Here is a 12,240-nt window from a genome sequence, read left to right on the forward strand (position 1 = left end):
AGCGTCAAATAGTCTCTCTCTCTCTCTTTCTTAGTCTCTCTCTCTCTTTCTTAGTCTCTCTCTCTCTTTCTTAGTCTCTCCCTCTCTCTTTCTTAGTCTCTCTCTTTTTTAGTCTCTCTCTCTCTTTCTTAGTCTCTCTCTCTCTCTTTCTTAGTCTCTCTCTCTCTCTCTCTTTCTTAGTCTCTCTCTCTTTCTTAGTCTCTCTCTCTCTCTTTCTTAGTCTCTCTCTCTCTCTTTCTTAGTCTCTCTCTCTCTCTTTCTTAGTCTCTCTCTTTCTTAGTCTCTCTCTCTCTCTTTCTTAGTCTCTCTCTCTCTCTTTCTTAGTCTCTCTCTCTTTCTTAGTCTCTCTCTCTCTCTCTTTCTTAGTCTCTCTCTTTCTCTCTTATTTTCTCTCTCTCTCTCTCTTTCTTAGTCTCTCTCTCTCTTTCTTAGTCTCTCTCTTTCTCTCTTTTTTAGTCTCTCTCTCTCTCTCTTTCTTAGTCTCTCTCTCTATCTCTTTCTTAGTCTATCTCTCTTTCTTAGTCTCTCTCTCTCTTTCTTAGTCTCTCTCTCTCTCTTTCTTAGTCTCTCTCTCTCTCTCTTTTAGTCTCTCTCTCTTTCTTAGTCTCTCTCTCTCTCTTTCTTAGTCTCTCTCTCTTTCTTAGTCTCTCTCTCTTTCTTAGTCTCTCTCTCTCTCTCTTTCTTAGTCTCTCTCTCTCTTTCTCTTTCTTAGTCTCTCTCTTTCTTAGTCTCTCTCTCTCTTTCTTAGTCTCTCTCTCTCTCTTTCTTAGTGTCTCTCTCTCTCTTTCTTAGTCTCTCTCTCTCTCTCTTTCTTAGTCTCTCTCTCTCTCTTTCTTATTCTCTCTCTTTCTCTCTTTCTTAGTCTTTCTCCCTCTGTCTCTCTTTCTCTCCCTCTCTCTCTCTCTCTTTCTTGGGTGGTTTTGGTGGTTCTGATTTGTTATGATGTAAGGATTTTTTTCCTTAATTAGTTATTTAATTAGTTTATGTAGGGGGGGGGGGCGAGGGGGGGGGGGGGGCGTGGGATTTAAAGTGTATTTCTGGCTTTCGGAGAGGTGCTAAATTTGTTAAAATGGAAATGAAATAAAACAATTGGTGGTGAGGGTTATTACAAAAAAAGTAAGGATTATTTCTCATACCTTTTTATTTTTTACCCAAAAATTATGTTACTGAAATTATTCATTAATTTTTAAAGAGGCAGACTGTGAGACAGGTGATGTAATTGAAGTTAGAATATCATGAGATGTTACTTACTTTCTTTACAATATCATCTAATTTGACAGTCCGACACTGAAGACTGCAGACTTCATGGCAGCCACTGACCTGACGATATGACAGCCATGAATTGAATATCAAACGCAGAAGAAGAAAAAGAAGACAGTCTAACAGGAAAATAATTATGGTGTGCTCATAATGTCTATGCCAGTTTGAAAAAAGTCATGAATTGAAGTTTACCCAGGTTAGACATTAGCATGTCGTAATTGTGACAATGAATGTATCCGTAAACGCACCAAGAGACTTACTTTGAAAAATTGAAGTCATGCATCGTCAATATGACTACAATCACAAACTGAATAAGGGGAAATCATGTCAATTTGGTGGTCTGGATCATCAGCTGTTGCTCATTCGCTATAATGGTCTACTTGACAAAGCCCGTCTTCATGTGCTTCTTTGTTTCTTTATACCTAGTGTAGACAACATGTAGGCGTTTGCAGACTGTTTATTGTATTGCTGTTGTTTGTTTGTGAGTAAAACTATGGTGTGACTTCAATTGTTTGAAATTTGTTGTGTACGTTCTACTTTGTGTAAGGTGTTTCTCCATGCCCCCAGAAGAACCGACATCATATTAAAACCTTCATACCCTGAAAATACTTGCATACTAGATGTTGTTTCTTATTGTAATGATTGGGGACAGGCAAGCTCTTAAATTGTGCAAGCCATCAGAAAACTGTCAAGTCTGATTTGCTAGAACAAGCGATATTAACACGTTATTGAGATGAATATTTGATTAAATATGTGCAGGAACTACTTTAGCTGATTCATATGGCCAGTCTCACAATGCAAGGAAGGTGAATAAAATGAATTATGTCTCTCCCACCTGTTCTGTGTTTAGTGTCAGCCGTGATTGCCTGATGAGAATTTGAAAACATGTTGCTAACTAACATGAACCCAACCATGAAACGTGATGTAGGTGAGTAGCCCATCTAGAAAAACGAACCTGTTCTAATTCCGAATTAGAACAGGTTCTTTTTTCTAGATGGGCTACTCACCTACATCACGTTGTATGGTTGGGTTCATGTTAGTTAGCAACATGTTTTCACATAGAACATGGTGGGCACCTGAACAAATATCTGCACATTACAATGAAGTCTTACTTTTTAATCTGATGGTTTAATAACCCCCAAAAACCCAACCAACCCCCACCCCTCCAAGAAGAAGCTCACATAACTACCAAATACACAATTTCATTACAGAATCAAACAATGGGAAGAATCAGGATTCAGCAGTGCTAGGTCGTTGGGGGGATAGCTATCACTAGGCACTCAGCAATGAATAGTTGAGGTTTTCACGGACATTAACAAAATCCGGTAACCTACGGACAGTAAATTTCACAGGGAAGGGAACAAGAACGTCAAAAATGGAAAAGTATGTTTTTTCTTTCAAACCATTGATAGAGCTCTGAAGCTTCACACAAGTTTTGCAGAGAGAGCACTCGGCCTCTTCATTTTTGGCACTAAAACATGCGCACACACAAAAAGAAAGTTTTTAAAAAGTGGCACCGATGTATTCTCACACTCACAGCCTTAGAATATTGCAGTTTGTATGTTACCAAATTGAGGCATGATTTTACTCCATACCTGACCAAATCTGCGACAGTCGGGCAAACTTCTTACAAGTCGGATTGGGCCTTCAATCAAATACTCAGAAACCAGCAGCTACTTTAAGTAATACTAGTTTTGTTGTTATTTTTTACAGCTTGTACTGAATGTGTTTTCTTTTATCTCCTCAGAATCGAGTCAGCCAGAGAAAGACCATTGAGAGGGAGAGCGCACAGTAAAGCATATATGGCATGCACTTCGGTGGACCAGTGCCATCATCTTCATAACAAGAGATGCAGATCATATTTTCTTATGTTTAAGTATAGCTGTTAGCAAAAGTATTTGACGATTCTTGGGTACGACTTTCGTGTTTAATCCTATTAGCTTGTGTACAGCCCCAAAATCTGTTTTATTTTGATTTATCATTTATAGTTTGAATTTTTTTTTCAATGGAATTAGTCCAAATGTAAATACATCTAAGGTTGCAATATTGGTTTTTTTGTATATACCCTTAAAACTACCTCTTCGTGTAAACAAAATTTAATTGTAAAAAGAAGTGTTTGTTCAAGGGAGATAATTTGAAGCGAATTTTTTTTAAATCAGTAAAACTGCGTAGTGACATCCTCAATTAAATAAAAAGAATAAGGAATAAAGGTATACACACAGGTTGTACCCATTTTCTTGATTGCACTGCTTTTAAGTAGAAAGCTTTTTTTCTCAGAATTATTTTACAAATAAAATTCAAGGGAGGCAATTGATATGATAAAAAGGAAGAATTTTTTTTTCTTAGAATACTGTACACATTTAGTAAAGTATAATTTACAAGACAAAACACATGTTTTTTGTTTTTTTTTCTGTGCCTACTACTTGACAAGAGAACCACGAGATTTGTGCAGATTATTTAAAATTTTCTGTACAGTATATTTTACAAAGACAGATCCATACAATATATATAATTTTGTAATAGATGTTTTCAATTTGTAGGTATGTTTTTGGCTCACGTAAGTGTAGCCTATGCGATCGTAACTTTGTCTGTCTGTGCGTGCGTGCGTATGTGCGTATGTGCGTATGTGCGTGCGTGCGTGCGTGTGTATGTCTGTGGTAGAAACTCTAACATTTGAAGACGTCACATTACATTGACGTCACATTATGACGTAAGAGGGTTAGACGTCACGCGAAGAAAGTACTGAGAGTCTCGGTCATTATTATTTTGAGCGGGCCGAGACTAGTGTACATGCAGACAGACAGATCTAGATCTAGTGTCTCGCTTTCTTGCACAGTTTCACCTATGCTCTTTCTCTGTGTGTGTGTGTGTGTGTGTGTGTGTGTGTGTGTGTGTGTGTGTGTGTGTGTGTGTGTGTGTGTGTGTGTGTGTGTGTGTGTGTGTGTGTGTGTGTGTGTGTGTGTGTGTGTGTGTGTGTGTGTGTGTGTGTGTGTGTGTGTGTGTGTGTGTGTGTGTGTGTGTGTGTGTGTGACGGAGTGATTGAGTTTGTGTTACTGTTTGTCGATTTCTTACGTGAGCCTTGTTGGCTTCGCCTCTTGTTTTTTTTAAATCAACAGTTCGGATAGCCACAACAAGTGTGTATGTCTTGTGATTTGAGAGCTTTAGCACTGGATGCTTAGAATCCTCTTGATCATTTACTTCAGTAGGTAAAGCCACCTTCTCCAAAATCTTCTCTCCTATTCTGTGCTTACTACAGTGGGTTTGACAAGAGAACCACGAGATTTGTTTTTGTACATATGTTGCTTTTATTCTGTACACTTTAATGATTTAATCCTATGTGCAAATTTTTTTTTTAACTGTGTTTTTGTTTTTGTTTTCCTGTATTCAAAGTGTGTATGGAAACCACAACCTGTCACAGCAGTATTATTAATCTGGATCTCCCTGCTAAGAACGTAATTAACAGAACGTGTGCATGTAGCTAAAGAACTTAAAAAGAATTTCTGCTACTTCACTCAAAATACGTCCATCCTCACACTCATATTTTCTTAAAATAATATTTCTTCATACAAACATTTTTGCGAATTATTCAATTTTGCGTAAAATATTCAATTACGATTTCTTTGTGTGTTGCAAAATTATGTAATAAAATTATGCAAGATCAAATTCAAAACAGCAATAAAGCTGCTGACGGCAGAATACCTCTGTTGACTTCTCTATCTGTTGGGTCAAACTATGCCAATGACATGTTTCTTCTAGTAGCTCAATATCACGTGATACAGTCTCAAAGACAGAACAACGCAATAACCTTTTTTTGTGTAGATTCGATTGACTTTTTCCTGAAATAAAATATTCATGAAGCGGGTTCTGACTGAGTTAATATATTTCTGGAAAGCTGAACAACGCAATGCGTCTGTGACTGGTGAAGAAGCAGAGCTGGAGCTTTTTGTATTGTTTGTCGTTGGTTTTATTACACACGCACTCACATACGGTCAACAAAATGTTGCATGTTCCTGCTTGACAAACAAATGCCTGCATACATGTGTGCACGTTCGAACGTACAAACATTCATACTTGTGCAAACAATCTGCCACTTCAAGTTCAACACCCAAACCCCACACATTCCTTCAAAAGGAGTCTGAAATACTGGCATTTGTGGTATTGAACGAGGACCTCAACTTCCATTGTCTAGTGCATACATGTGGGTCTCATGTACGTGTGAAACCACTTACTTAAAAAAGAACAAGTCGCGTAAGGCGAAAATACAATATTTAGTCAAGTAGCTGTCGAACTCACAGAATGAAACTGAACGCAATGCCATTTTTCAGCAAGACCGTATACTCGTAGCATCGTCAGTCCACCGCTCATGGCAAAGGCAGTGAAATTGACAAGAAGAGCGGGGTAGTAGTTGCGCAAAGAAGGATAGCACGCTTTTCTGTACTTTTCTTTGTTTTAACTTTCTGAGCGTGTTTTTAATCCAAACATATCATATCTATATGTTTTTGGAATCAGGAACCGACAAGGAATAAGATGAAAGTGTTTTTAAATTGATTTCGACAATTTAATTTTGATAATAATTTTTATATATTTAATTTTCAGAGCTTGTTTTTAATCCAAATATAATATATTTATATGTTTTTGGAATCAGAAAATGATGGAGAATAAGATGAACGTAAATGTGGATCGTTTTATAAATTTTTATTTTTTTTATACAATGTTCAGATTTTTAATGACCAAAGTCATTAATTAATTTTTAAGCCACCAAGCTGAAATGCAATACCGAAGTCCGGGCTTCGTCGAAAATTACTTGACCAAAATTTCAACCAATTTGGTTGAAAAATGAGGGCGTGACAGTGCCGCCTCAACTTTCACGAAAAGCCGGATATGACGTCATCAAAGACATTTATCAAAAAAATGAAAAAAAATTCGGGGATTTCATACCCAGGAACTCTCATGTCAAATTTCATAAAGATCGGTCCAGTAGTTTAGTCTGAATCGCTCTACACACACACACAGACAGACAGACACACGCACATACACCACGACCCTCGTTTCGATTCCCCCTCGATGTTAAAATATTTAGTCAAAACTTGACTAAATAATTATAAAAATCGTGTAAGCTTATCAACAAAAAAACGAACAATTATATTCTTAAACAAACTGGTTAGAATAGCAGATTTAGGAGAATGCAATGCAAGGAACATCTTTATCTAATTCGGTCGATGCTTAGATCTAGAAAAGCACCCACTAATTATTCCAGTATAATAGAGAGAAAAAATCCAATTGAAAAAGTTCCAGATCTAGACAAGGCAGCACTGGCATCAATTTTAGCTAGCAAACTCGAACTTGCCCTGCAGTCATGCAAGGTCGAACCACTTTCCCTGCCTAGTGGGGGTTTGGCGGGTGGAGGGCCGGTGCTGGCACACTCGGAGTGAAACGACATGTCACCTACTTCGATAGGTTCTCCGGATTTACGTGTACAAACAGCGTCCGGGTTTACCGCTTCGATTCTAAACCCTAGTTTCTCATGTTGGTAACAAACTGGCTATTTGTTTATCAGATGTGTCGTTGGTCCACATTAAATGATGCTAGAATGCAAGGTCGCAATCATTTGGTTATCAAACCAGGTTGTGTTCTTTTTTTCATCACCTTTTTCCGCGCAAACAGTTTTGCGCCATTTCTTTTGCGCAGACTGGGCGGGACAGGAAGCGGAAGCGCATCACTATTTCTGATTGGACAATGATGCCGACGCCCACTTGACCCCCACTACAATGTCAAGGTCGGAAAGTCGTGAATACTGTAATCGACTTGAGAAATGTGCATACCGAATAATACATGATAAAGAAGGATTCTTTGTGCCCGGCTACGTGCTACAGTTGGAGATGGAAGTTCACCAAAAATTGGGACCATACTAACAAAAATACGGTGGGTGCAATAGTCGCCCCCATTTTTTTCAGCAAACGCCACCCAAGGTCGTTTTGGACGGGTAGAAATTCCGTAGTTTCCAAGTCTATGGATAAAGCTCGCCTAAGAAAAATACGTCACGGTCGAAAGTCTTTGACGTCAATTAATGCATCATGACGTCATGCCTCCCTGTAGTCTTTCTCTCTCGCGCAGTGTGTGTGTTTGTGTTCATTTTGTGCACATGTGTTAGTGTTACTGTTCAAGTTGTGTGTGTGTGTGTGTGTGTGTGTGTGTGTGTGTGTGCGCGCACGCGTGCATGAGTCTGTACTCGTATGTGTGTGGTGTGTGTGTGTATTTGCGTGTGTGTATGTGTGTGCGCACGCGTGCATGAGTCTGTACTCGTGTGTGTGTAAGTGTGTGTGTGGGCATAAGTGTATACGTGTGTGTGTGTATGTGTGTTTGTTTGTAAAGGTGGGTATGTCCGTCTGTCCATATGTGCGTATGGGTGTGTGTTTTGTGTGTATGAAGTTTTTGTGAGAGAGTGAGTGAGTGCGTGTGAGTGAGTGTGTGTATGTGTGTGTGACTTGGGGTGTGTGTGCGTGGGTGTGTGTGTGTGTGTATGTGAGAGAGAGAGAGAGAGTGTGTGTGTGTGAATGTGTGTGTGCATGAGTGTGTGTGTGTATGAGTGTGTAAATGTGTTTGTAAAGGTGTGTGTGTCTGACTGTCTATGTGCGTATTTGTTTGTTTGCTTAACGCCCAGCCGACCACAAAGGGCCATATCAGGGCGGTGCTGCTTTGACATAGAACTTGCGCCACACACAAGACAGAAGTCGCAGCACAGGCTTCATGTCTCACCCAGTCACATTATTCTGACACCGGACCAACCAGTCCTAGCACTAACCCCATAATGCCAGACGCCAGGCGGAGCAGCCACTAGATTGCCAATTTTAAAGTCTTAGCTATGACCCGGCCTGGGTTCGAACCCACGACCTCCCGATCACGGGGCGGACGCCTTACCACTAGGCCAACCGTGTATGTGCGTATGGGTGTGTGTGTGTGTGTCTGTGGGTGTGTGCGTGCGTACATGCGTGCATAGAATAGAATAGAATAGAATAGAATAGAATAATGTTTATTGTCATGAACCAGTAAAGTTATTGACACAACAAACAACAAATAATAATAATGCATTATACAATGCTAAAACAATCCGTAACAAATTTGCCAAGACGAACTTGAACTTCGTCTTCTAAAAATAAGTTACTTGGATTTTTGTTAGCATATTTCATATTGATATGTGAAGCATCTTCTTTAAATTCATCCCTTAATTTAACATATTTATTGCATTTATCTAGAAAATGTATTTCATCTTCTATGACATTGCATTCAATACAAAGACGATTTTCTTTAGGGATATTCTGATGTCTTCCACTTTCAATTTTTAGACAATGTGTGCTAGTCCTTAATCTGCTTAACATCTTTCTGTGTTTATTATTCTTAATTTGTATTAAGTATGACTGCATTTCGTAAGATTTACTGATCATAGAATAAAACTTAAGTCTGGAATATGTATCTGATTTTTCTTTTGTCCAGTATCTTATATATTCCTCTTGTTGTTTTTTGTCAATGGCAAACTTTAATTTGTGTACATTTAATGTAGATTGGTTATGCCAAACGTGACTAAAACCTAAGTTACAAAGAGATTGTCTAACAAATTGTAGCCATGGCGTTTCTGTCGGATGGAGCAACATTGAGTCATATAATTGATGTATATACGAATCTTGTTTGGAGTCTAGAATATGCGCCCAGAATGCTATTGTTTGTGATAACATTTTTAATCCTAAAGGGAACCTTCCTAATTCCCCCAGTACAGGTATCCACATAGCTTTTCTATGAACTCCAAGAAGGAATCGACAAAATTTGATATGAACAAATTCATGAGGAGTTTTGCTAGATAAACATGATCCAAAGAAATGATCAGTATTTGTTTGTTTTATTTTATTATTAAACGTAAACGGATACCAGATTTCAGCGCCATATGTTAATATCGGATTTACAAGTGAATCAAATAAATGTATCATTGTGTCTATTTGCACGTTTTGATTGCTGAAAATTCTGCGGAGGGAATGTGCTGCTTTATTACCTTGTTTACTTAAATGATCTTGAGCTGTATCAAAATTTCCATTCTTGTTGAATATGACCCCTAAATATTTATATTGATCTGTTACTTTGATTACATCAGTTCCACATTTAAATATTGTGTGCATTTTTGGATTTATATGACAAAATACTATAATTTTTGTTTTTTCTATGTTAATTTTCAAACCCCACTGTAGGCAATAGTTATTTGGTCATTAAAAATCTGAACATCGTATAAAAAAAATAAAAATTTATAAAACGATCCACATTTACGTTCATTTTATTCTCCATCATTTTCTGATTCCAAAAACATATCAATATATTATATTTGGATTAAAAACAAGCTCTGAAAATTAAATATATAAAAATTATTATCAAAATGTACATGTGTGTGTGTGTGTGTGTGTGTGTGTGTGTGTGTGTGTCTGTTTGTATAAGAGAGAAAGAGAGAGAGAGAGAGAGAGTGAGTGGGTGGGTGGGTGTGTGTTTGTGCGTGTGCGTAAGTGTATGTGTGTGCGTGCATGTGTGTTTGTTTGTAAAGGTGGGTATGTCCGTCTGTCCCTATGTGCGTATGGGTGTGTGTTTTGTGTGTATGAAGTGTGTGTGAGAGAGTGAGTGAGTGCGTGTGAGTGAGTGTGTATGTGTGTACGTGTGTAACTTGGGGTATGTGTGTGTGTGTGTGTGTGTGTTTTCGTGTGTGTGCGGTGTGTGTGTGTTTGAGAGAGAGGGAGAGAGACAGAGACAGAGACAGAGAGGTTTGTCTTTCGCTGGGGTATGCAGTGCCTTGGCGTTGCACATCTATTTAACTATTATTATCCCAGCGAAGCTGGAGGTATCCCACATTACCCGCTATTACGAGCTAGTCGTGTGACAGAGAGTTTTCTTGCACACGAGACTGTAGATGTTTCACGACGGCTTTAGCCGGAGTGAAACAGCAGCAGTAGAGTGTGCAAGAAAACTCTGTCACACGACTAGCTCGTAATGGCGATTATGTCTCACAGCTTCAACAGAGGAGAGAACAAACACGTTTTGCGTACTCACGCTTGATAAACCTAAACACAGGAGCAGCCATTGTGGAGAGATCTACTTTTTGACGAAAGTGACCGAACAACTATAAATGACGTCTCGGAATATGTGAATGACGTCACAGTCATCGTCACAGTCTGTATCTTTTGAAGCATCGCAATCTTCATGACGTCTTTCTGTGTCTGCATCCGCGAAATGTTTGTTCTTTCCGGGATCTTTGTCATCTATGTTCACAACTCTGTCCTTATAGTGTCAGACTAACAGGCCTCCTGAGCGAGCCACTTTCCAAGGGCAGCTAAATTCGCGTATGGAAACAGTACTGTCGTCTGGGATGCCGTTTTCAGTATTCTGAGCGTTGAAGAATTTGTAAAGAGAAGAAACGATAACAGCAGGAGAAATAAAAGTCGTGTGTGCATTTTGGGGGGACGATTTCGAGTTTGAATCCGTTCTTGCACATGCTCCAAAGCGCGTAACATACAATCTTGCACACGTTTGCTTTAGTAGTGGCAAAGAAGGAAAGCGTGTGACATTACCCGCTATTACGAGCTAGTCGTGTGACAGAGAGTTTTCTTGCACACGAGACTGTAGATGTTTCACGACGGCTTTAGCCGGAGTGAAACAGCAGCAGTCGAGTGTGCAAGAAAACTCTCTGTCACACGACTAGCTCGTAATGGCGATTATGTCTCACAGCTTCAACAGAGGAGAGAACAAACACGTTTTGCGTACTCACGCTTGATAAACCTAAACACAGGAGCAGCCATTGTGGAGAGATCTACTTTTTGACGAAAGTGACCGAACAACTATAAATGACGTCTCGGAATATGTGAATGACGTCAGAGTCATCGTCACAGTCTGTATCTTTTGAAGCATCGCAATCTTCATGACGTCTTTCTGTGTCTGCATCCGCGAAATGTTTGTTCTTTCCGGGATCTTTGTCATCTATGTTCACAACTCTGTCCTTATAGTGTCAGACTAACAGGCCTCCTGAGCGAGCCACTTTCCAAGGGCAGCTAAATTCGCGTATGGAAACAGTACTGTCGTCTGGGATGCCGTTTTCAGTATTCTGAGCGTTGAAGAATTTGTAAAGAGAAGAAACGATAACAGCAGAAGAAATAAAAGTCGTGTGTGCATTTTGGGTTTTTTGGAGGGACGATTTCGAGTTTGAATCCGTTCTTGCACATGCTCCAAAGCGCGTAACATACAATCTTGCACACGTTTGCTTTAGTAGTGGCAAAGAAGGAAAGCGTGTGACATACTGTAATCGACTTGAGAAATGTTCACACCGATAATACATGATAAAGAAGGATTCTTTGTGCCCGGCTACGTGCTACAGTTGGAGATGGAAGTTCACCAAAAATTGGGACCATACTAACAAAAATACGGTGGGTGCAATAGTCGCCCCCATTTTTTCAGCAAACGCCACCCAAGGCCGCTTTGGACGGGTAGAAATTCTGTACTTTCCAAGTCTATTTGTGTGTGGTTGTTCAAGACTATGGATAAAGCTCGCGTGAGAAGATTACGTCACGGTCAAAAGTCTTTGACGTCAATTATTGCACCATGACGTCATGCCTCCCTGTAGTCTTTCTCTCTCGCGCAGTGTGTGTGTTTGTGTTCATTTTGAGCACATGTGTTAGTGTTACTGTGTGTGTGTGTGTGTGTGTGTGTGTGTGTGTGTGTGTGTGTGTGTGTGTGTGTGTGTGTGTGTGTGTACGTGTGTGTACGTGTGTATGTGTGTGCGTGCGCACGCGTGCATGAGTCTGTACTCGTATGTGTGTGGTGTGTGTATGTGTGTGTGTGTGTGTGTGAGTGCGCGCACGCGTGCATGAGTCTGTAATCGTGTGTGTGTGAGTGTGTGTGTGGGCATAAGTGTATGTGTGTGCGTGTATGTGTGTTTGTTTGTAAAGGTGTGTATGTCCG

General features: G+C 39.5%; 1 protein-coding gene across 1 annotated transcript in view; it reads right to left on the bottom strand.

The window, feature by feature from the left end:
- Nucleotides 1-6,584: 6,584 nt before the first annotated feature.
- The window catches only part of LOC138950072 (uncharacterized), a 97,202-nt gene continuing 91,546 nt past the window's right edge, over nucleotides 6,585-12,240 (bottom strand). Inside the window, exon 16 of the mRNA XM_070321851.1 lies at nucleotides 6,585-6,608. Coding sequence (XP_070177952.1) covers nucleotides 6,585-6,608 — 24 coding nt within the window. The remainder of the gene's footprint in view (nucleotides 6,609-12,240) is intronic.

Source organism: Littorina saxatilis, linkage group LG16, assembly GCF_037325665.1.
Source record: "Littorina saxatilis isolate snail1 linkage group LG16, US_GU_Lsax_2.0, whole genome shotgun sequence".
In the NCBI taxonomy this organism is placed as follows: domain Eukaryota; kingdom Metazoa; phylum Mollusca; class Gastropoda; order Littorinimorpha; family Littorinidae; genus Littorina; species Littorina saxatilis.